Here is a 26,777-nt window from a genome sequence, read left to right as displayed (position 1 = left end):
TGAGCATAATTATTCTCAATCATTATGGGTTTTATTCAAAACGTGCTCTAAGTCTTGAAGCGAGGGCATTACGTCAGTTGTTTGATATTGGTTGCAAAATAATGTGATATAATATACTATACAACCGGTGAAATGACGGCACTCTAGTATTCGTAAGATGAATCTAACAAAAGTGTTGTGAATAACATTGCAAAAATCTGTTTTCTCACTATTCTTGATATAATTTTACCCTGTGAATAGTATTAGTTCATCCTGTTGAGCTTGCATATGATTTTAAAATGGCATAGTCGCGAGTTCAGAGTATAATACTAGCAAAGAAGGTTTTATAAGTGATGGTGATGGGCCCAGAAAAAAATTGGTGCTATATATTAGGCGAATATAGAACAAATAAGACCAAATACAATTTATTGTATTTTGCTGCATTTTAGAATACAAAGAGTTGAATGGTAGAATACACCGAAAAAAAACTCAGATCCTCACTTTCTAAAATTTCCCGGTGTTTTTATGATTATCCCGCTTTTCCCGTTTTTTTCCCGGTGGGTTGAAATTCCCGCCGTTTTCCCGCTTTTCCCGTTTTTCCCGGTTCGCTGGCCACCCTGTCACCTTACTTTTGATTGCTGCCTAAGTTCAAAAGAAGAAAAATAATGAATATAATTGAAAGTTAAAGGCAATTTACTACATATGTATAAAAGAAGCGAAAATTTCTGGCCCTTTAAGCTTTATCACAATCAAAAATATTCCAAAAATGTTTTCGAAGTATTTAAAAAATAATAATAAAATAAATTCTTCTAAAATTGTAAGTAACATTTAAAATTAATGAAGGCGAAATGACCCTAAGGTTAAAACCTCTACTATTTAAATTCAAGATTTAAAAAAAAATTCTTGAGCATAAACAACTTCATCAAGGTCACACCGCATATAATTGACCTTATTATCTAAGAATCAACCCAAATAACCACTTTCATAGCTTCATCCATTCAGCCACCCCTCGAAACCATACATTCTTCAGCATGTTGCCGATCACTGTGTGTCTCAGAATCCAGTTTTACCTTAATAATTTCTTTGCCGTTTTCGCTCTGATTATGCCTCGCTTTTCTCTTTCGTTTTGGTTTCGCGGTTCCTCAACAGCTTCCTGTCTGTCTTCCCGTCTGCCCAGCGCCGCACCCATCATTCATTGAATATTCGTAAATTCCCATTCCATTCTGCACTTTATAGTTCTTCGTTTACTTTCGATCTCTTTGTGCTGTTCTCTTGGCTTCTTTTGTCTGCTGCGTCCAACCGACAGACAAAGTTCTGCTAGCAAACACACAAGAAACAACTATACCATCCATCCGATTTCGAAGACCATACGATGTTGGATGTTGGAGACGCACATCGTAACGATCGGTAATGGAGAGCCATCCCTCCTTCCCTTACAGGGCTGCTGCCCCTTTCGAACGAACCCGTAGAACCGCGTGACTGAGCGGGTATTCTCTGTCGACGTACATTTACGTCACACACGACGACCACCACCGCCACCCGTATATAAAGGAGATGACAGCACAGAGCAATGAATGCAAGAATGGAGAGCAAAAGAGCACTTTGTGTATCGATGGGAGAGAATGTGTTTTGAATTTTTGTTATTACCATAAATTCGCTCTACCCAAGCACAGTGGGTGCGGATGGAGGCGGCATAATTCGAAGAGTTTGTGAAAAATGCGTTTGGGAAATGTTGTATTCGCATGTAAAAAATTGAAATTTTTTAACAAATGGGTTTTTGACCTAAGCCAGATCAAAGCACAGGCTTTTAACTGTAATATTTGAAATAGAAGAGCGGGGAATGAATATGTAAAGTTTCTCGCATACTAAAATTGTATGTGCTTATAGAAGTTCTTAGCAAACATTTTCTCGTTGTGCAGTGATTCTCGAGTGTATAAAATGTGAACATAAAAGCAAGCCAGCTGCTGTTCATAGATGAAACTGGGGGTTTACCCCTTTTTTCACACCAATTACACAAACTTTCACGTTCATACCTCATTTGAATAATTCTTTCTGTGTTATTATGTTCTACCTCATGTTGGAAAGAGCTATCCTAGGATAAACTTGAAGCAAAAAAACCCAACTACAGCCCTGTTATGTATAACTTTCCGCCATTATCCTCCGTACTTGAGCTACCACTCCTCCGTCAGCAAGCTTAGTTCGTGTATCTCCAAGCTACTACCATGGACAACCGATTGCAGTGGCAAAACAACACTAACGAATAGACTGGGATGCTTGGGCTTCGGCTTTAGCTTTGTTTCTCCGGCTCTGCTGCTGGGGATCTAGCAAAGGCAGCACACATACCTACCGCGCTCATACTACATCATGAGGGAGGGAGCTTTCTGCTTCCTCCTTCTTATCTACTTCAATCATTTGCCATTCGTTTCATCTGTCCCTCTGGGTTGGTTTTCCTCAAGAAATCTTTTAGTGCACCATAGTTCAGTGATCAGCAGAAGTCTGTTGGGGGGGACCGAGGACAAACAAAAATCTTTCAAGACGTGATGGCCAGCCGCAAGTAGGTGCTCTTGATGTTACTCTGTATACAGCAGCGATTATCAATGGTATTACATATTTGTAATACTCTTGTTGTTGCTGCTTAAAAGTTGTGTTCCGAGTAATGTTGGTGTCGTTTGATCTTTTGTTGCATTCGCCAATACTTGAATCAAGTACAAAATATAACTTATCGACTCTGGACGAGACAAAAAGCACTTAAACCATAAGATGAGATAATATATCGGTTTATGGTGCTAAGCCGTAAATTCTTAACGAGGAAGTATTTTCTTCTCAATTTCTGCTTCATAAATCAAACAGCTATGTTCATTATTTTATAATTTTCACGAGTGGAGCAAGGGTGGATCCGAATACTTATTCGGGAACTTCAAACAGTTTTTTCAATGGCGCGACAGATGCATTGTTCGTGTCAGTTTCGAGGCCCCACCACTGCAAGATATTGAAGTAGTGGAAAATTCAACAAGATTCCGGGAGTCGATCACATATCAGTAGATATGCTAAAAGCTAACCTCATGCTGTCTGCACATAAGCTACATTAACTATTATATAATATCTGGAGGACTTTGCGTAAAGAATTTAGATTAATGCCATTCATTTGGTAACAAAGCAAAAAACAAAAGTTCATATTCGCTTTCTCATCAGCAAAACAGAGCTGCTTTGCAAGCTTCCCGAGACATCACTCGCATCACATCACATCACTTACTTTAAACATTCACACAGGTGGTGTGACCGTTTGGATTTAGTGTCCAACTGGTGTCAATTTTGAGTTAGCTTGAATTTATCGTCTAATTAGCCTCAAGTTGATGCTAATTACTGACGAGAATAATTCGAAACACAGAAATCCAACTTTATTTTAGCCTTAGTGAAGGTCTCCAGGAAGTCAGCTCTGGTTGTGCGCAACAAGTGAGGAGGCATCATATAACTGAGAACTATCAAAGTCATGTGTAAAGTTATCCTGAACAGTAAAAGACCTACGAGGATGATGTTTGCCCGGTGACCTCACAATTGGATTTCGAATTTAGAGTTCCACACGTTGATCTCCACGCTCTACGAAGGGACGAAAACATAAATGACGTTCCATAAAAACCCGGCAGGACATCAACGTAACACCTTTAAGCTGATGGCGTAGACGTAAGCTAGTCAGCATCCTAAAATGTGCTGTAATGACCTTTCGTCATTCTAAGAACCCGAGGCTGTGGTGTGCTCGGAGATTGATCACAGTAATAGTAATAATCTTTCTACGGACATAACCTGTGTAGAGGCCATGTGGCATCCGGCCGATTCAAGTATCTCAACCAAGAATTAATCCACTGGGATCCTGCCCCCATGTCGTAAAAGGCGACTGAAAAGTCCTCAAGTCAAGGTGTTTCTCCATATCGAGGACTGAATGGCTGGCAGGGCTAAGTTATGTCAGTCGCGAATGGAGTGTCATGGTTCGTACCCTTGCTGTCTTACGCGAATCTTTGACACAGTGGACGTTTGTTTCTTCGCAAATTGTGGGATTCGAATGATGGTCATGTTTCCAATAACCATTTCGGGGTTCGCTATAGACTATTATAAGCCAACTTGTTTGATTCTTCTAGTTGCTGAACAATAGATGCTGATGATGCAACACGAGCTTGTATAAAAGAGGTTTTAGATGTAACCCTCTGCTCTGACGGTATTACACATGAGTTGGTTACCAAACGAGCTTGAACTGTCCTTATCTGATCATAAGTACATCGTCATTGATCACATAAACATCTCGCTAGATATCGTCACAAATTATAATCCCAAATGTACAAACTGGGACCTCTACGAAGAGGGCTTGGCGACCTTATGGGAGGGCTGGTTTTATGGGTATCTTCCGAAGATTGAGTCTCCACGTGTTTTGGATGAGGTCATACATAAAGCAAACGCACTTATAGTAGCAGCATACCAAGAAGCTTGTCCGCTTTGTTATGCGTACTTTAAGAGGAACATCTTGGTGGAATACCGAACTTGGTCGACTCAAAAAGTTATGTAAAAGAGCTTGGAATCGCAGACGCAGGGACGGGTCAGATGCATTTAAGTTAGCTCGCAAAGCATACAGAAATGCCCTTCGATCATCTGAGTGAAGTGATTGGAGAAAGCTCTGCACAAATGTCTCAAGTCTCAACGAGACTAGTAAATAAACAAGTTACTTTCGAAATCGAAAGACTTTCATGTCAGTTCAATTAGAACTGCTGATGGTGAATACTCGTCTGATGAAGATGTAGTACTCAACTGTCTTTTTGACACACAATTTCCAGACTGTACGGAGCCATCACTGACGACTGCCCCTGAGTTCTTTTCAGGTAGTTCTGATTCTTGGGCATTTGCTCGTAGAATTGTGACAACCGAATCGATCAAATGGGCGATTAAAAGTTTTGCACCGTATAAGTCTCCGGGAAAGAATGGAATCATTTTAGTTCTACTACAAAAAGGATATGAACACTTCAAGCATATTTTGAAAAAGTTTCTTACTTGTAGTCTTGAAACGGGGTACATTCCATTAGCGTGGCGGGAAATAACTGTAAAATCCATTCCCAAAGATGGCCGCGTCACTTATGAAGAGGCATAGAGCTTTAGACCGATCAGTCAGACCTTCCTTCTCAAATCAGTGGAACGTTTAATCGACCACTACATTCGGGATGTTAGCTTGGGCGAGCACTCGCTGCATGCAATGCAACACGCATATCAGTGGGGGAAGTCTACTGCCACCCTGTTACACAATGTTGGTTAAAACATTGAAAAAGCTTTTTCACAAAAGCAATCAAGTTTAGGAGTTTTTCTCGATATTGCGGGTGCCTTTGACAACGTGTCTTTCGAATCCACTTTGGAAGCAGCACGAGGTCATGGAATACCTTCATATATCTAGAACTGGATACACGCAATGCTTAGCAACCGACATCTGTGCTAATCGTCAAGACAAGTAGAGATAAGGAAGCTGAGTGTTTACGGATGTCCTCAAGGTGGTGTGCTGTCACCATCTCTACGGAACCTTGTCGCCGATGGCTTGTTGGGAAAACTTCATGAGCTTGGGTTTCCGACATATGGTTTCGCCGATAATTATCATATCATGATCACCCGTATTTGCAATAACACACTTTTTGGTTTGATGCAACAAGCCTTATGCGTTGTTGAGCAGTGGTGTCTTCATGTTTGACTACCAGTTAATCCAAATAAAACCTCAATGGTGCTTATCACACAACGAAGGATTACAACCGGAGCTCATCTATTGCAGTTTTTTGACTCTGAAATTATTATCGCAGATCAAGTTAAGTGCGTTGGTGTATTTCTTGACTCAAAACATGATTGGACAGTTCACATCGATTTCAGGATCAAGAAAGCTTGCATGGCCTTCGGTCAATGTAGACGGGCTTTCGGCAAATCTTGGGGACTCAAACCCAAGTACATTCAACACAACAATTGTTAGACCAATACTGGAATACGGGTGCCTTGTTTGGTGGCAGAAGGGTTGAAGTTAAACCTTCTTCAGAGGATCGTCTTGATAGCGATGACTGGTGCATGCTCGACAACACCTACTGCTGCTCTAGAGGCACTCTTGAACATAAAACCACTACATGTGTTTCTGAAGCAAGAAGCACTTTCCTGTGCATGCCGTCTTAAGGTTACTGGACTCTGGAACAGTAACCCAATAGATAGTGCAACTAGCCACACAAGACTGTGGCCCCAAATGGTTACTTGGGATGAGTATACACTTGCTCCCGGTTACCTTACACTCATATGTAGTTTTCCTTTTAGAACTTTCAATGTGAGAATTCCTCTTCACGGGGAATGGTTATCTAGCTGGCTGGAGCGACAACATGAAGAATACGTAGTTTATTTGACGGTTCTAAATCCCTCCAAGGGTTGCAGTTTAATTCCTGATATTGTAGCACATGCAGATCGTTCAGCATCCTTCCAGGGGTGCAGAATGCTCGGTTTTAATTGTTCTGTGTCGTTATTTTCTTTACCCCTAACCTTACCACTTCCCGAATCATTCCCATCAGGGAAATGATGAAAAGACGATTCTTGGCAAGGCACAAATCTCCGATCAACATGGGGAACGTGCTATTTGATCCAGACGCTATTGAACACCTAAGAGCAGAAAAACCTAATAAAATTGGGATAATGCCTACAGGATTTGATAGAACGTTCTACAAACTTCAAGAGAGTTTTGAAGTTATTGCTAAAGACTCCTAGAAATGCTAAAAAAATCAAAGAAAACCTACGAACTTTTGAAAAATCCTACGAAATTCAAACAATATCTGCGAAACTCAGGCATGTCCAACAATATTCAGAAAAATCCAACTAATTTCAGTTCCAAATACACGTGTGCCCATACACTAAAATAAACTCCTTACCAGAAAAAAGGATGATAAATAACAACCAAGCCTATGAATCAGAAACTATTTTGATTTGTATTTGATTTGTATACCTGAGCTTGAGAAACATCTCCGATGATGGGTAACGATACGAATGCCTTCACTATTTCATCATTCTTGACTCATCCAAACCTTCGGTTCAATTTTCGTAATTCTCCGTTCTTACTATATATCGCGCTTTAATTATCACGATGAGCAGCTTCAATGCAAATTTCCCTTATATCAAGGCATTTGACATGGCTAGATACGATGTTTATTCGGTGTCCGACTTTGTTTCGATTACCTGGTTCAATCAACGAAATACGCAGTCATACCTGCTCAAGGAACATGCAAACATCAACCAGAGGAATCCTTGACAAGTAAATAGCAAAAATAAAGTCTCCGTTTCTCTCTCTGGAGGGCTCACGCTTAGAACATCGCACGTACCACAGGCAAACGTGATTGACCTTACGACGAACAACGCATACACATACACAGAACTTCATCGCTCTACAAGAGTTTTATAGACAAGCAAACCAGTTTCCTCGTCTCTTCCACTTACTCGAGAACCTATCGTCGTCACAAAGTCCGCCTGAAGAATCAATTGAAAACATTCTCGTTGGGCCCCGGCGGCAGAGCAAGATCCTCTTTTTTTTGCTACTTACTGCTCGCAACAAGAATCACCGGGCAATAACGTGACCCCTTAAAGTTCGTAGCCTTTTTTCTCGCCACCACCAGAGCTCAGATGGTGTGCTCATGCAGGTATACCTACAGTACAACCACCCAATGCTTCACCCGAATGGCTTCGAGCCAGCAGCTGAGCAAAAACGTTCGCTGGGGAGAAATAGGAAAGAAACTTTTCGGGGTTGTGGTGATGATGGTATGGTGCAAACATTATTATAAACTGGTCTGCAAAGGAGCAAAGCCCAGCGCAGACCCGGGAGAAGGCCAGGTAAGAAAACGTGAATTTCCTCCTTCTCCTTCGCAGTTCACAACACAACCACGAGGAGCCTAAAAGATCAATCGCAACATCAACGCTCTCTAGTAGGGTGGTGAGACCAGAAGCAAGCAAGGTATGATGATATTTATAGTTGCAATGGTCCAGCCAATGGTTCTCCGTACTGGCACCGGTACAGTTGTAGCTTTTGAACCAAAATAATTGCCGCATTGAGATCGTTGCTGTACGATTTCTTACTTTTCCTTTGAAAAGGGGGTAAAATTGCCCTGTCGCTATAGAAATATTGGTAACAGTGTGAGTGGAACTGTATCGCAGAAAAATACACAGCTCTGCATAAATCTGTACACAGTGCGTTCAAACTATCAGCATAATAGTGCCCGTTGGTAAGAATTAAATTCAAGAAACTGGTTCAAACGGACAACAGGTACTGTGGCGAATAATAATAATAAAAATCAACATATAGCCATGAACTCTAGGGGTGGCGATAGAGCAGTTTTAATGTTCTTATTGCCTGTGCTAAGCATTGAGCAGGGCGGTTTCTATGTAGAGAAGATTTGAAGATTACATACTACTACACACGACAACCGAACACTATCGGATTCCGATGGCTTTGTAATCGTACTTACTTGACAAGATCTTCACGGCAAATTTCTGTTCTGCGATGTATCACAACCGCAACCTGTGGCTGCGGCCATATCTAAGTAATAAAATCTCGAGCAATGCCGCGCTCATGCTGAATTAAGTACCATTTACACTGTCTGTCTTCCGCCGCGTTTTGCGGACAGATTTGACGTACAGAGCCTTCCTTTGAAGGTATGCATCGTTGAAAGCGCATTCAACTATTCTTGCCGGATCAGTGACATTTGCTGAGGCGGGTGTGCTGCTTGAAACGTACTTTATCCACCTCCACCAAACGTGTTCTGCACAAAAGCTGTAATTAATATCCCAACGATCCTGATATGGTACATTGCAGGTGCTATATACCGAAACCATATACTACACAGATAAATCTTAGATTGAGATTCGTAGCTTTTCTAGCGTTACTAACTGAGAAACAACAACTCAGTTATTTGCTATTGAAATTCATTCAAAACAGTACGTACGTGCTGCTCTAGTGCTACTCTGGTGCGCCTGCAACGCTCTGGAATAAGTGAATGCGCATAATTCCAGCGCAGAATCATATGATGTGAGACGACATACCTGATACTAAGCAGGTAGATACTAGTTCGATTTCTGGTTTGGGTGTAGACAAAAAATAACTAGAAGTGGAATACTCTATTTATACCCTAACAACGGGACGTATAGTTGCCTTCACTAACATCATAAAAAGTGGTCGCTACCCGTCAACGCAGGCAGTCGCACAATGATTGAAATAGGTTGTACACATGGCCGGGCCCGGGCAATAGGGGTATAACTTAAAATCTGTATGTAAATGTATAAAATAAACGATTATAAATTTTGCTCCCAAAGCAGTCTAAACATTTCCATGATCCCTTTAGTTTGTGCTTTTAGACAATTTTATCAAAGGTTATAAAAGCAAATATAATATATGTGTCTCAAAGACTCAGAACAAATTTTTGTGGATGCACCACCTGCCGTCATTTGCAATAAAAATCTTAAACATGATAAATTTTAAGTGGTGTCCCTATTGTATAAAACCGACGACATGTAAGAGATGTTAACTATTTTTTAACGATATTAAAAACAATCTGACGTTTAGCTATTTTCTATATTCGCTAATTCTTCGGCTGACACGGCTTCCTCTGATTCGGCGCGGCGTTGGTGTAGGCGCGGGATAGAACACGACCGGGGCGAATTTTGGCAACTCATCAAACCGTCTCTATTCATTAGGGCTTCCCCCTCACCGGTACAAGCAAGCGGAACGTCAGTCGCGTTGCTTCTCGTGGTGGAAATAATTTTAAAACGTCAAGTCACCTTACTTTATCGTTGAGAGGTTCAACGAACAACTTAGGGGTGAAGTGAAGCACACGCGGCTGTTATACATACGTACGAACAGCTTTCAGAACGATGATGATGGTGCTCGCACACACGGACGGATAGAAGCCCCACATCGCAGCCGGTGGGTTTATTCGAGTGACGGCCTCATGCGACGCAAGCCATTCAAAACTGAAAAGCCTGTTTGTCATTTGTCGTTTGAGAGGGGGGAGGGGAGCAAAACCTCACGTGCAGATGTTGTACATTTTGTCCCTTACTTAGGGTTTCAAAGAAACGCCTTCGTCCTGTTTGCCTGCTGTTGTCGTTCGTTGCATCGCTAATGGAGGACGAACTCGATCGGAAACCAAACTAAGCTGGTATGTACCATTATCCTTGTTTTATTCGATGAAAATTTGGTAGAATATCGGATGATTGTCAAATAAGTTATCAAATTTTTCTAATGTTGCTGTGTTTACATACTTTGCGTGCCATAGATTTTTTATTTTTTATTTATTTTCGTGGCAAAAATATAAAATTGAACACTTGTTTTATTAAAACCATCATCAACTATTACACTATTACGAATACTTGTTTTGTTATCAGAATGAAATATGAACATATGACTGATATCTCTAATTTCTCAACTAATATTTCTCCTATTAGTTTTAGTTCTATGACATGTTCTTTTACTCTCGAATTTTGCATTATTTTTTTTAGAACAACCTGAATAATCATCATCTACCACGTCACAACATCATGTTTTCGACTCGATACCAAACACTGCGCTCGGGGGACAGTGGCAAGCAGCCCAAGTTAGCAACTTATCTACAGCCTTCACTGCAATAACTATATGTATACCATTCCATTGTTGGTGTCCTGTCGAGAGCTTCAGACAAGGTATTCAAGAGACAACAACAATAGGCATCCGATGCCGATTCTGCAGCTGCTACTCCATTCGAGGTAGCACTTTGCCTGCTGCTGCTGCCGGGCAAAACGCACACAACGAAGAACACTGCCAAAAACGAACGTTAGTGACTCTTTGATGCGAGCATGTGGCAGTGCACGTTCCAAATACGTGGTTGAAAGTTCCTCTTCGTGGAGGTAGATTGATGTGAATGGTAATGTAGATCAAGCATTCATGTGAGATTTTGCGCTGAGAATTATTGCACAAAAACAATGCATGCGATATTATACCATTTTAGTGCATTCCATCGATTGAGTGTAGACTGAGTAATCGACGATGTAGTGCGACTTCTGCCTAGTAGGGTTTAATTCCTATAATCTACTTTTTGCTGTGTGCGCAACTAGTGTGCATTATTCGTAAGATGATACGCTACAATGTATACAAGATGTATTAGGTTTGTGCGCGCTGGAAATAGAAGAAAGAAACGAAAGGCGCAAGTACAATATTTTCAACTGCAACCAGAATATTTTGCTGGAAGCCCGATCAATTAGACGCATTTTTCCCTTTCGATCTCTTGCCTTATTGTGTACATATGCACCCACACAGAAATGCACACTGGACCAGAAAAGCAACCTAGTAAGACAAAATTTATAGTTTCTTGAGTATACACTAGACTGCCCAGAAAAATAATGAATTTTTGAAAACTTAATCGGCCCACCCCTGAGTTCAGGGGTTGGCCGATAGGGGTCATTTTTTTCTGTCACTCTAGTATACACCCTAGAACGAATTGAGGTATTTGACAAACTTTGCTAGAAATATCTAAGCCTTCGTTTGAGATAAAAAAAAATAAGCATCTAGGTTAGCCGCATAAATGGCACTCGAATCTAACTAGTGATTTATTATGGTCTTCAGCATAGTTCTCTATCTAAAAATAAGAAATATAATTGCTGGAGGCATCAAAATTCTACAGCCTACTGATTTCAAGATACAAAGTTATTAAAGCAAAGTGATCTAAAAACCTCTTCGGGACCATCCATAAATGACGGAGCATTATATGGGGAAGGGGGCGTTGTGTATTTTGTGATGATGTGTGACGACAGGGGGGGTAGTAGCTACGTAGCTTTTTTAAAGGAGAATGGGGGGTTTACCTGATGTCATGACAATCATCTAAGCTACATCGCTCTTTTTTTAAGATGACAAGGGGACGGGAGGGTTACCGTCCAGCTACGTAATTACCAGGAAGGTATTTAGAGGTTTGCGACGAAATGCTACGATGGGGAGGGGGTGGGTTGTTAAAAATCACTCAAAATATGCTACGTCATTTACGGATGGCCCTTTTCTGTTCTTACGAATTATACTGAAAAAGGCAATACTTGTAATTTTCATAAAGAACATTAGTTTGAATGTGGTTTGTTAAAATTTGATACTGAAATCATCACCTTCTGATGATTTAAAAAGGGTTGTATCATACTGTGACAGAAATGGGCTTGCACTCATGATCAACAGTTATTCAAAAGCCCACCTAATAATTAAGGGCAGCTCGGATATCAATTTGAGAGGCACCGAATTGATGGGATACTTAAGTAGTACAAATCTACATATACTTAATATAGGAAATCGCTGAACATTTGCACGATCTGACAGAAAAGAAGTGTTAGATATAACTCTCTGCTCTGACGAAATTACGCATGAATTGGCAAACTGGCTCGTACCTAACGATATCGAACCGTCGTTACCTGATCATAAGTACATCGCCTTTAATCATTTAAACGTTTAGATGTAACAAGCTCTTGTGGTTATACTATATAATAATTCAATCTTGAATAAATTGTAGTAAACAATTAAGGATAGAATTTAATTGTGTTGACTTTGCTGGAATATAAATTTCCACGCTTTTTAATCAAACCGTTGATGCATGCAGATCATTTCCACTCCTTTTTCCTTCCTTTAAAAAATGGGTAATTTTTTTTTATAAAAATCAAAGAAAAAAGCAGGTGCTCTTTTGAACAATGCTTCGGCTCCCGGCGGCTTCCAGACTAAATATTTATCAAGTGCAAGCAAGCTCGGAGATAGATCATTTTTCGAATGCGCTGAAGAATGATCTTCACGGGTGTCCCTTTTCAATCACTCCTAACTCTTTTATCCCCAGTTACAGTGGGTTTGGTTTAAGGTATGATATGGTTTGGTGCTCTCCGGATAACGAACAAATGTGTACCTGGTTGAAATAGAAACTGGAGGAGATAAGTGGGAAAGCAGGGGATTTCCCTTTTCTGTCGAACCGCTTATAGTCTTCATCACAATAAGATATTTCATTACATTCCGTGAAATCCCAAGGAATGTTTCAAGATTTCTGATGTTTGATGAGGCTAGATTCACATGATTCTTGTTTGCGAGCTGTTTGCTGGAAATTTCTGAGAACCGAGTCGACTACAGAGAAAATATCGATCTCTGTAATTTCAGGCGAAAAAGGATTATAAACTGAACTATGGCTTCCAAACTATTTTGGCCCTATTTTAGCTAGTCCCGATCAATATCGGAGTATCAACCGGGGTGATGGCTAAAGTTCAAGCTCAACTTTTCATCATGCTGCCAGACTTGTCACAGTTATGGTTATCGTTGGTTTGTAAAATTACATCGAGAAAATTCGTGAAAACTTTTGCGTCAAATATTTTTTTGGTAAGAATCACTACATGCTTAATGACTCCGACAACATCGCATTATTCTATCCTACAGCACAGCTCAGGCATTTCTTGTACACCCATTGTGTGCCACAAGTAGAAATAGATCGAAGACCTTTGAGTGGGAGGATGACGAGGACTGCCTGCAAAAGATTGTCACTTGGAGGCAGACATTTGAATTGGTCATCTCAATAACCACACTACTCATGCTTATTGCCGGTGCTGTATCCAGAGGTGAAATGTAGCATAGAGTAATGCATTAGCGTCGAAGGTGCTAAGGTTTTACACGTTCTTATTGCTATTTGCTAAGCAAATCGGTAGTATCCACACATCGAGTAAAGATAGGTTACCACACTTTTGCTTTACCATCCCCTCCTCCTTTTTTCAATTTCTTATTATTATTTTTAGTTTTCGCCTAACTGATGGTAAAATGTATATCGAACAAGATTCGTCATCAAAGGCTCAGATCTCTGATGAACCGATAAGTACTAAAGATTTCGAAAAAACTGACGCAGAAATATTCTGTCGTGAAAGATATCACCAGGGATGGAATGCACCTCAGAGCAAATAAAGAGAAGAATAAAAACGCTCTTTGCACTTTTCATGCGAACCATCGCTCTTCTCCTTTACAATAAACTTCTTCACACCGATGGGTGTTGCTCCCATGTGTGCATTCTACTCCAAGGCTGCACACATCAAAGAATTTGAAATAAAGAGACTCTGTAGTATGCATCTTGGTTCCAGGCACACGAAAGCAGAGAAGTCAACCAAAAAACATTTAAAACGTTCTTCCGTTTTAACTTTATCTGAATTGTTCGCCCTCCTTCCTGTTTACCTGTGAGGGGAGTCACAAAAAAGTGGCTCTTCAAGCTGATTCTTCGTGCGAAAATATGCATCTCTTAGTGCACAGAACTTTCTCTTTTTCGTTTCGTTTCGTTTTCTCTTTGTGCGGGTAATCTGCACATCGCAGTGTTTTTAAGCTGCTTTATTTTTTATCGGTATACTTCGGTCTTTGTGCACATTGTGTGAGCAAAAAACAAGCCTGGATATCACGAACGTTTGCCCAGATAAGCTCACAATTGTGATATCTTGTCCAAAGAAAGCGAATGCCACTACTGCCGATAATTTCATGAAGGACTACTGCGTCTACATTCCCGCCCACAAATGTAAGATCGATGGTGTGGTCGCAAATTCGAGTTTGTCATGGGTGAATCTACTGAAGCACGAGGCTGGCTGTTAAAAAGACTCCTTGGTTCAGTTAGCGCAGATTTTGAATGGTGATCGCACAGGACGGGACAAAATTGTATGTCCCTTCAAACTCGTTTCCACAATTTATACCTCGCGTCATGCATTGCAATAAATACAAGCAAATGGACCATTGTAGCAATTAAAATGTGAAAGCGCGGCTGATCTAGCACTATGTCCCGCGAGCAAACAGCGCCCGGACAATCTGAAGTGTTCTCGTAGAAGACGCTCAGATGGCAGATGGGATTCGTTGTAAACGCTAAACACCGACACCAAACTGAAATATACAGCATCCGGTCTCAGAAATTAGAGAACGAGCGGGGAGTTCTCAGAGCTTCACGAGGCCATGTGTCGCAGCCCTGGTAAACTCACATAGCGAATAAACTTGTTTGCACAAAAAATGTAATAAAGGATACGTGATAGAACAATAAAGGACATGACAATGATTAACGGAAACTGATTGAATACTCGGTACTTAGAACGTCAAAACCCTGTTGAAAACTGCGATATCGCTTTATTTGCTCGGTTGCTCTGGCAAGCGAAGGTGCAGCCTTCACATGAGAACGATAATTTCGCGCAGTAAACCCCACTGCGGGTACCTCGTTCAAATACTACATCTACTACATCGCACAGTGGCGTATTTCTCTGAAGAACTGCATCAAAGTCAAAAATTTCATGGTGCACACCTAGACAAAATTAAAATGAGATTTGACGTAAACAACTTAATGACGTATTTTACTGCCTGTGGGATGTTATAATATATATTATAATATTATATAAATAACACGTAAAATTGAATATTGTAACCCTTTTGATCAGGCATTGAATTAATCGGTCATATGAGTAAATGCGTCCGGACAATTTGCTACTGCGACAATAAAAACTCACATTTTCACACGAAAAGTTATTGGCACTCACACAACATCTCCGGATAAATACAAAATGTTATTTCTCCGGATAAATAAAACCACCGGAGAATGAGCGAATGAGTTTATCACGGTATCCTTTTTGCGCTCACTGCCTTGCTGTCGCTATTCCAAAACACGAAAAAACAAGTCTGTCGTACTTCTTTGCCGCTTTTCTTTGAAATTAAGTCTATATTTTGACGCTTTAATTGATTTCCACGAAATTAAAATATTATCATCTTCTCCGGTGAGAAGGAATAAAACAAATAAATTTAATCCGGAAAATTATTCTCACTCTATTTGTGGAGACGGAAAATTTTGCGACTCATCTTATCTCGGAAAAGTTGGACATCGGATAAGCCTCTTCTCGCGTGAGTGAGAGAGAATTACAATGCCTGCTTTTGATGTAAAACTTCGACTGACTGACCTAGGGAAAGACGAACAAACCCACATGTTACATATATACATCAAAAGTAAATTTATTTGAAGTTAAAGAAAGAAGAAATGATGCTGAAATATTCAGTCGTGACAGACAGCTCAAAAGCAATAAGCTCAGAGCGGTTATACCCCGTGTAAAGAAAGCAATCGACATTACTAGTGATAATAATTTCATGAAGGACTACTACGTCTGCATTCCCGCCTACAAAGTTGAGAACGATGGTGTGGTCACCGTTGCGAATTTGTCATGGGTGAATCTACTGAAGCACGGGGTTGGCTGTTTCAAGTACTCCGAATTGGGAAACTTGCAAGATTTTTTTTGCAATTACCTTCTGTTTTGGTACACATATTCAGATTGAGGGTGTTCTGCTGCATGATCAGGGAAGCCGATTATTACGACACTTTCACACTTGCGTAACTTTTTCATGCTTGTTTGAAATTAAACAAATTTTGCCCAGTTTCTGTTTAGAGTGTATTGTTCACATTCGTTCAGTTGGGTGGTTGTCTTGAGATTCCGACATCAGGACTACATCGAAGTGAATTAGAAGCAGTCGCCTAGACAGGCATATTTCACGGATAAGGGCAGATTTGCTGTGGATGACCGTTTCAAACGGAAAAAGCTGTCGCAATTTGCTTCGAAATGCCTGATTTGGCACGGCATATGCACATATGGCAAACATAGTGAACCACCATAAATAGCGTGATTTGCGGAACTGGATGCCTTCAAAAAAGGTTTTTGGCGTTTTTAAGGCAACGCGACCAAAAACCGTTGTTTTGGCCTGATGTAGCCAAAACAATGGCGTGTCACTATTCCAAAACCGTGCAGGATTGGTATGCGGCTAATTCTGTTGATTTTGTATCGAAAGACATGAACCCACCAAACGGTTCTGAACTCCATCCGACCGAAATCGACACATGGGGGGCCGACAGAATTTTCAAATATTCGTTTATTCGTTCTAGGCAATTTATGTACATTTTTTCCGACTGATTAGTGCAAACAATGTTTCTTTCAACCTCCTGTTTCTTTCGGAATTTTGAAAAGTGGCCCCTATATTGAGCGGCAAGTTGTAGTCTGGACAAGAAGGGCGTTTTTTTGTTTTTTGCGACCCAATATTAGCCTAAATATTTTTTCCACGCGACTTCCATTTTCGTGTATACTGCCCGGAGATAATGGAGTCATGGCTGATACATACTAAATGATAAACAATTTCTAAAGATTCTTTAGTAGTCATTGGAATATTTTCCGGTAAACCTTGGCACTGATGCTGAGTATCGGTTTCGCAAAGAATTGAGCATGAGCATGATGACCATACAATTCGTAGTTGCTACTCCATGACTGACAAAAAACGATATTGCACTGAAAGCCACCAGATGGAACCAGGGAGTAGATATCCATCCTCAATGTGCACGTTTCGAGTTTTATACTTTGAGATGCCAATAATGGCGCCGACCACTTCCTTACAGTCATCGGGGAAGGTAAGGAATTTTAGTGTAGCAAACGGTCTCTATAACCGTGTACACTTCTGCATCTCCACGTTTGCCACGGGAAGAAGTTTCTGTTAGTAGGATGGGGCAAAAACTTACGTACATCTGGATTCACCTTGATAAGTGATACGATCCATGCAGCTTTCTGAAATATTATCATTTGTTTATTGTTCTGGGCAGCCAGCTGCCGAGAAGTTATGGTAGATTTATCGCTTATTGAGTTAATCGGCAAACTCAGCTTGTAAAAAAAGAAATGGGTAACAAACTCCAGACGGCCGACCGTCGGAAGTGTTAATTACGTTTAGTCGAATCAATATTTTTTCGGATCGTGAACGGTTTTGTTATGACCTGTTTATTTATTTATACGAAAATCCAATAATAATACAGTATAACTTGAAGCGACTATCCTTACTATCTCGAAACTTCTGTCGAAATAACTTTTTAATTATTTAATTGAAGTCTTCGCAATATCTTTTGTGTATTAGTTATGTAAAGTTTTATTTCTCCGCGTAGAAAATGCCGATTTTTATGCATTTAATCTTCGCGCGCAATGATATGCTAAGGTCGATGACATGCTTACGCGATTTGCGATGCGGTAGCGGTAAGCGAAGCGAATGCGTTTGACCTATCTCTTTGGCGTGTGCATGTAGAACGCGTAATACTGTCATAGTAAAAGCGGGGCGAACGCGGCAAAACACTATGAACGCGTCCGCAAACGCTTCGCTTTCCGCTTCAGCTTGTCATCGGCCTAACTCTCTAAATTCCGTTCCCCAAAGAAGTTCCTAAAAACTAGCCCTATCACCTCGATAATATGAATAATATAGCAACCAATAAAAATTTAAAAAATAAGACGAAACGAAGTCGTGTGATGAGCCAATTTGTGGTACATGGAATTGTGCGGTGGATGAAACCAGTTCCATTCGATATGTCAGAGATTCCACTCGCTTCCTCAGAAATATTTTATTCCGATTTTGTCTCGCACAGAGCAGAGGTATTGAATACTTCCGCGTTTTATAGACAAGTACAGTGGAGCGCAGAAAAACTGAATACTGTAATCAAAATAGAAATGTGATCACTATCAATAACACAGCAAGAGGAGAGTACTTGAATGCGACAAGTACAATATCGTTGCGAAACAAAGTGTCTTCTCGATATTTTTCTACGAACATCTAGTTTATGAAACCAACAAAAACGCAAGGGAATGTCCACCACGATATAAATGTAGATTCAAAGTTTACGGTGATAAAAGCTGATCAGCCAAATTCGAAACGTAATAAACGAACATTTCAATTGTGCTACCACTAAATATTGACTGTCATGCTAGCCAGTTGAAACGAAGTGAGAAAGGTGATCCGAACAGCCAATTCACCAAGTTTAATGAATATACCTTCACTCACAGCGGCATGGTGTTGCGCGGTACAGTTCCAACCGAGCAGCATTGGTTTGCATGGTAGTAAAAATGCACACAGCGAGATTTGTGAGATCAATGCTGCTTAAACTACAGCCAGCGATTACTTGTTACTACTGCTTCTAGTCCGCTATGTTTGAAAGCTGTGTTCTTGTTACGGCGACGACGTCTGCCTTACCCATTACACAAAAACTAATTAGCAAGGGAATAGTTAGCAGCAGCAAATCTAACCAAAAATCAAACCCACCTGCTGCGACTAACGTCGCTGAAGGTCGTTTTCGAATGAGCAACTTAAAATAAGGACACACCGCAGACGAGACGACTAAAATATGTTCAACGACGATCCACCCTTGGGCAGATCGAAACAGAGAGCATGAGGAGGTTAAGAGAAAATGGTTTCGGTATACCGAAGCGGAACAAAGTATTGTTCGTTGAAACTAGAGAAGACAAAGGAAACCAAATCTTGTACTGTTTGAATATGATTTTTCGTAGGTGTGCCAAAAACAAGGCAAAAATTCTAGATAATCCCAAAGAAAACTACATTAGCCTCTCTAAGATCCGAGCAAGAACAACCCTAAAGTATAGACAAATATAGCAATAAATATATGCAGGTAGAATAGCATGCATCTCTTCCCATAACCAAGCTTTTCTCGATTTCTTACACTTTTTCCATTCACCTTTTGGTTAGTTAATCTGAGAGCGGTATGAGTGATGGCAGTTTGTTAGGAGGAGGAAAATTTCCCATGCTGGTTTCCAACGGATTCGGTGTGAAAGCAAACGAATGTTAGAATTGATGCGAATGAATTTAGGCAAACAAAAATAGGAAAACGGAAACAAAATGGTAATTTTTAATGTTGCACAAACCTTAAATTTTGCACCGGAACTGCAGCTGAACCCTGTATCGGCGGAGGCACACTGTATGGAAACATTTTTGCAGCAGCGACAGGACTTTCAAACAGCATTTTTTCTTTATTTAGCTACTGTGGAGTTATTTTTTTCTAAGGAATTTTGATGATTTTTTTTTCTGTTCTGATTGGTGTAGTATATAAGTACTGGTTGCCAGATATTCCACTACTATTGGTTTTCACACTACTCGCGGTTTGCAAACACTACAAAAACACTAAACGATCTCTGGTAGTATATGTATACTCGCTAGTTAGGTTCTGCTGTATCGGTATTCTAGATGGTAGTAGAAAGAAAGAAAAACAAAAACATAACTAGAAAACAACCTCTATGATTAATATTGATTTTATAGATGCAGTTTTTTTTTTGCTATCGAGGATAGTTATTAGTAATTCTGAAAGAGACGGATTACTTATCATTATGAACATACTAACACTAAAGCATACACACTAAATTCGGGAGATATAAACATTGCTAGAGAGTATCAAAACGAAGTAGTCATTAGACAACGGGTTTAACAGGAAAATTACATAGCAATCAGATTTCAACTGAGGGTGATATTCACTTGGTAGCCGGACACATTATCAAATTTTTTACAATTCTACTAAATAATAACAAATAACAGTAAGGATTACTGGTTCTGAAAAAAAGCAATTAAGTAATTGATCAACAATACCCTAAAAAAATAATAAAATTTGATACAGTGAAAACGAAACTAATGAAATTAAGAAAAATTAACATAAACAAAAATTACGAAACAAAAATAAAATACGTACGTACAAAGTGCTAACCTCCCCCACGTCCCACAACACAACGATGACGATTTTCTCTGGCTTAAACCGATTCGGAATTGAATACCAGTCCTTCCTCAGTCGTCGAAACACACATACGTTCCGCTCTCCACAGCAAATCACGGTAACAATTTTCCAGTAAGTGTTCTCGGCAGTATGCGTGCTCAAGCTAGAATGTGTACTGTACAAGTGGCTAAGCAGCAATATAAGGAACAGCTCATGTAATCTGACCTGGCTTGCTAGGAACAGTCGATCGTTGTTGTGCACGAAGCTGAACAGAGACGGAAAAAATACGACGAAAACAAAAGGCGTATTGAGATTTTCTTCCCACTGTTTTGAATTAATACATTAATGATTCGTCTTTGAAGAGTATATGTATGGTAGTGGTTCTTGTTTCATCAGCAACGCTGTTTCTCGCTAATTTACTTTTCAGATTAAAACTGATCGAACGGGCATATATCTGGGGTGCTCTAGCTTTTTTTTTATTTTTCATAGCGCTGTAGAGGTTAATCGTATAGCGGACAGCTGATGGTGTGGGGAGCTCGTAACTTCGATAGCGGCTAAACCAGCACCAGATACCCATTAATTAACGTCTCTTTTCTCCTAGGTGGTTATGAAATTGTACACCGAAAAACCACAATCTAACCAACCGTCCCACCCAATCAACCCTTACGAACTGGAGCAAAGGAGACACAGTGATTCGACTGAGCTGGGCAGCTCCAATGTTGAACATGGAAGCATGGCGCTAAAGCGAAACAGTAGATACCTATATCGACTTTTTCTATATGTTTGATTTATATTTAGCATACATGCGAATTTTAGATATTGAATGTACAATCACAAATGGTAACTGTTGAGTTCTGTTACTGACATGATGCTGTTGTTTTCGCAGTAAGGTTGGGGTTATGTAGAAGAATGAAAATTTTAATGTATTTACTTATTGATGCTTGAAATATGATTCTTGTTTTTCAATTTAACCCTTTCATGCCCAACTTTTTTCTAGTGTAGGCAGGGATTCAAAACTATTTTTCCTTGAAAACGATGGGGTCAAGAAACATGAAAAACCTTTTTTCATAAAGATAGGTGCTTCCCTCGCAGTGCTAGAAGCTGCTAAATTTTTACCTTCCAATGCTCAATACAATTCTTCTAGAATATTTACAAAAGTCCACTTGCGTGGAAAACGTAGTCAAAGACAGTTTGATAAGTTTTTAATAATATTATAACATAGCGAAGATATCTGAAAAATTCATTTTTCGTCATCAGCATACACTGTCCCTGGCAGCACTGCTCCATCGGAATGCAATTCGTCTAATTGCAATAACTACAGTTCCAGAGCGGATCCTTGTAACTGTTAATACTCATATGAAAGGTCACATTTATTAGCCTTACTTGTTTTTGTGAGCAAACATTGACTCAATCAAAAGTTATACCTGTTTGAAAACGTTGTTGTCAACAAACAACATGGGCATGAATGAGTTAAATTAAATATTTGACGTGAGTAGCCAAACCCAATGCATAGGCGTTCAATTTATTTAAATGGACCTAGTTTGGTTTAACCCTCCGGCAGTCGCGCAAATGGCACACTGAACAAGCACCCGCTGGTGCCCTAAGACGATTTCATTAAATTTTCAAAGCAGCGTGCACTCAGTGCACTAGCGCGACTGCCGGAAGGTTGAGGAAAATTCTACTAGCGCCACTTATAGTATTCTCATAATAACTGGAGTTTCGTTCCATTTAATTCGAATGATCATCAAATATATTAAAATTTCGTAAGCAAAGACGGAAAATGAAATAAAACAATCATCAAAGAGGTGCTAGTATCACTAAGTCACAAGGGCGTAATTTATTACAACCCGCACAGGCACAAGATTGCCTCGCTGCCCGAGACTTATAACACACTTCTTCTAATTGGTTAGCTTGGCAGACCTGCAAATTCCGGTGGTTGATTTGAATAGTATACGATCGATCGTATAATTTTACACTGTTTGTGATTCTATGATACATTCTCGCTATAATTATCAAAAAACAGCGTTGCTTCAAATTAGTGACCTTCTTTTCCAAGTAACATACTATATTGTGAAATAATATTTACAGCTCACAATAAAACCAAATCACGCATAATAATTAAACTACGATGAATGTTTTCTCAACTGCTTGATCGCCAAAAAAGCCCAAACGCAGTCTATTTATAATATGTTACGAGAACATAGAACGTGCTATGTATTTTGCAGAACAATGTGACCGTAGTTTGAAATTTATTTCAAATGACGCAAATTTTTATTGAGCCTAACAATATGCAATTCGAATAAGGCACAGCAAAGCATCAAGGAAATTTGCCACCTTCACGTTATGACTGATTCGAATAACAAATAAGAAATAATCGTTACCGCCTTCTTGTTGTTGCAAATTTGTTTTATTAATGAATTGTCAAGTATTTCACAAGTTTACAAATATTTTGTTTTTGTAATTCTTTTAGACAACAAAACCACTTTTTATAGTTCGATAAGCAACAATAAACTTGTTTGTGGTCTATTACCCAAGTGACAATCCAAATTGGAATTTGTTTTGTATAGGTTTTATTGCAGTTTTATCAAAGCATGACTGAGATTTTATCATTGCTTTGAACAAGAATATGTAGTTTCATATGATTGGGTTTAGAGTGCTTCAAGAACACTTGAAGAAACATCCATAAAACATCATATTTCATAAGAATAATTGATCTTATGAGAAGTTCTAAAAGACTCCTGAGCTCCTCCTTAAGACGTCGTTTTCCAACCACCATAAAACTAAATATATAAAAATCAGCTATCAGAAATTTCTGGGATTTATATATACATATATACAATGGGCCACTTTAAAATGTGGCATGCGCAAATAAAATAAATTATAATATGTTCAAACCTTAACCAACGAGGTTTCTTCGCAATAACCCTGCAATTGTCACGTACAGTCTTCCCAAATGAACATCGAACACAACGTTCGCTCAGGTTCTGTGCTCATATTAAACCTACACTTCGTGTACAAACTGAAACACGCTATATGCACATGTTCGCCTGCACAACCGAACCCCGTGCACGTACACGGTGTGCGAACACATAGATTCGCGGAACCAGTTTTCTCTTTCTCACATTCATTATCACTAGCGTTTACTCTTTTTGCTTTGTGCGAATCGTTCTGGTGTACGCACCCGGTGTACGTACATGGATGTTTGAACTCGTTTGCACATCGTTCGCATGGGTTTGATGTTCGAGGCGAACCTGTACATCGAGATGAAGCATATTTGAGGCTGAACGCGTGCACGAAATTTTGTACATAGTACTAATCAAATCGTCAATCGTTCCCGCACTATCGCTTGCAGAAGAAAACTAATCAAAGAGCACACTCCAATGTACACTCCAGTATTTACACCCACCGCAGTGCACTCAGGAGCGCGCCGTGGTGAATTTATTTGAGAACGCCACACATAATTGAAAGAGCAAGAGAGCGGGGTCTCTCGTACCCAACAACCCCATCGCCAGCGAACACTTGAAATCTGTTTATTTTTTTTTGTCTTTCGACAGGCTAAGATCCATCTCGCCAAAATTTGTTTATTTAGCTCCGAAAGAAAGAGCGTTCTTTTCTTTCTGAGGTATGTATGCATTCTATGCATGAAACTGGCGCGCCTGTAGAGGAGACCGGGGCTGGTTTGTCAACTTTTTTTTCGGAATTTCCGCACTCATTCTGGTTAGACTTTTTGAAAAACATGAAGATGCAACTCTTGAGAACATATGTAATTTTTTCATCCATGAAAGAAATAATCTAGGAAAAAGTTATTAGCAAACAAATACAGAAAGAAAAATCGGCTAACCAACCCCAGGGTTGGGGTAGGTTGGCCGAGTTTGGTAAAATCAGTGAAATACATCAAATGTATCAGTTGAAACCCAATAAATTTTAAAAAAAATATCATTTTGTAGGTAAAGAAAATAAAATCCACTCTTCACTTTTTAGTCTTTAACCTTTTTGAACTTTCAGCAGCTTCAGTGAACTTTTTACTTTTTACGCTGCTTTTTCCTCCGCTAGCGTACGCTTACGTTTGATTTCATTTTTCTCCTTCTCCAATGCTGCTTTTATTGGGGAATCGGTCAAAATTTGAGTCGATCGACGCTTACGACCTTGCCGCTTCTTCGAATCAGATCGTTTACGCGCCTTGGGGAGAGGTCTGACCCCTTCAGGGAGGCTTATATCTGCAGCTAATTCTATGCTGATGGACGAGTTTTGTTCGGGGTTGGGTCGATCTGTGACAAATCCTGCCATAAACTCCTCAGGAGGAAAAAAATTCAGAACTGAGCTTTGAAACCAGCTCGAATATTGTTTACCAGAGACTTTGAAGCCAGCTCGAATATTGTTAAATATTGGAATCAACTTTTTTATAAGCAATTTCGCACTTTTAATGACTTTAATCTCTTATTTCTATTTGGTAATAATTTTAAATTATTTTTCTTAAACATTTCTCTTTTTCCTTATAATCATCAATATTAGCATAATATTATCAAATAATAATATCAAATTTCGCTCTGAAAAAGGTTGGTACTTCACAAATATCAAAGAGCACATTGCTCTACGCTAAATTTACAACTCGGCCAATCAGCCCCGCACAAAACTCGGCCTACCCCAATGCATATTTTCGAGAAAATCACGATTTATACAAACAAATATAAGGTTACACTGGTAACCGTTGTACCAATCTGTTGGGATTTGAATACCCTTTCCAGCGGTACTTAGATATAGTAAATCGGATGTAAATTGATTCGCGTTACACATATTATTTTACAGAAACGGAAGACTAATCACCAGCGTCGGAAAAAGAACAAAAGTGTTCCTGTGCAAACGACACCACCGAAACACCTGAAATTATGTCGGTACATGGGTGAGCTAATACTTCACCAAAACCACTATAGATGTCGCTACTGTGCATAATCATTGAAATGACGCCTGGTGGCAGTCATGGAATTTATTGCTTCGAGCTGACGAAACGTAGCAACTACTACGAGCTCAGAAAGCAAACTGACGATTTTTTCTTGTGTGCCGCATTTATATGTGTGTCGCAGTTCATTGGATGGCAAAGGGGCTGTCTTAGCAACGTTCGCTGCTTGATTGAATTGCACGGACCAATCAGCGCAGATAATTTCCACTTTCACAAATAGATCATTTTCGTTATTTATGGTAATCGTACATTTTATTGAAAATATACGTGCACATATTTTCGATCAGTGTGCAGAAATAAAGCGATTTCGATCAGTACAAAGGAAGTTATTCGCATTTGAAGACTGGGAAAATATCTCAGCTGAAACTTTGAAACGGGACCCCCATATTGAAACGTTAGAAGTATTCTACTTCAAAAAACACGTTCACAAAAGAGCGTTCTATAATAAACAAACTGTTACTATGCTATATTTCACCCTAAGGAGGAAAATTTGGTAAAAACCAAAATTTCTCACTAGGGTGAAAATTTGTTGGTAAAAACCAGTCTTTGTACAGGAGGGCACAAATCCTTATTTCATACTATGTTGCGTTTCGGCTTCGCCTCTTCAGAAAGGCCTCTTCAGAGGCGAAGCCGAAACGCAACATAGTATGAAATAAGGATTTGTGCCCTCCTGTACAAAGACTGGTTTTTACCAACAAATTTTCACCCTAGTGAGAAATTTTGGTTTTTACCAAATTTTCCTCCTTAGGGTGAAATATAGCATAGTGCTTTCGCATAGGCCTGCTAAGCCAAGACAAGTTTCGGCTTCACTTGTGTCTCATCGGCATAAACAGAACTTCTGTTCGAACGGGACATCACGTTTGATCAGTCGTTTGATTGAAACACATAGTGTGTTTTAGTTTTAAGGGATTTGCGTCAAGCCGGCGCTAATCTATTCCGACAATACGTTAGTGTCGGTTTCTGAAGAGGCGAAGCCGAAACGCAACATAGTATGAAACTGTTACGACTGATGGGATATGTGAAGTAACCCAGTGGAGAAGACACGAAAGATAGCTCAATCGTGAACAAACAGAAAATTCGATGATTGTAATTATATCATTTATCTTTCCGAATCTGTAATTGTAGTATATATAGCGAAATGTCGCTACTTGTTGTATAACTTTATTTGACATATGTTGTTTCAAAGCATTAAAATCTGCCATAACAATTAATCATAAGCACAATTCGGTATAGAATGCCGTTTAGTCGAATGCTGTGCGGCTGAATGC

At 39.6% G+C, this 26,777-nt stretch overlaps 1 protein-coding gene across 4 annotated transcripts in view; it reads right to left on the bottom strand.

The window, feature by feature from the left end:
- LOC131684679 (RNA-binding protein Musashi homolog Rbp6) overlaps positions 1 to 26,777 on the bottom strand; it is a 126,554-nt gene that overhangs the window by 94,406 nt on the left and 5,371 nt on the right. For 2 of the 4 annotated variants that reach the window (XM_058967758.1, XM_058967761.1), the window contains exon 2: positions 19,717 to 20,031. In XM_058967758.1, coding sequence (XP_058823741.1) covers positions 19,717 to 19,814 — 98 coding nt within the window. In that variant the 5' untranslated portion in view covers positions 19,815 to 20,031. Of the gene's footprint in view, positions 1 to 19,716; positions 20,032 to 20,531; positions 20,670 to 26,777 lie in introns of those variants that run through there. The other 2 variants (XM_058967760.1, XM_058967759.1) reach the window with 2 other exon arrangements.

This window comes from Topomyia yanbarensis, chromosome 2 (assembly GCF_030247195.1).
Source record: "Topomyia yanbarensis strain Yona2022 chromosome 2, ASM3024719v1, whole genome shotgun sequence".
NCBI classification, from domain to species: Eukaryota; Metazoa; Arthropoda; class Insecta; order Diptera; family Culicidae; genus Topomyia; species Topomyia yanbarensis.
Note: the sequence above shows the minus strand (reverse complement) of the source record. Positions and strands in the feature narration are given on the sequence as shown.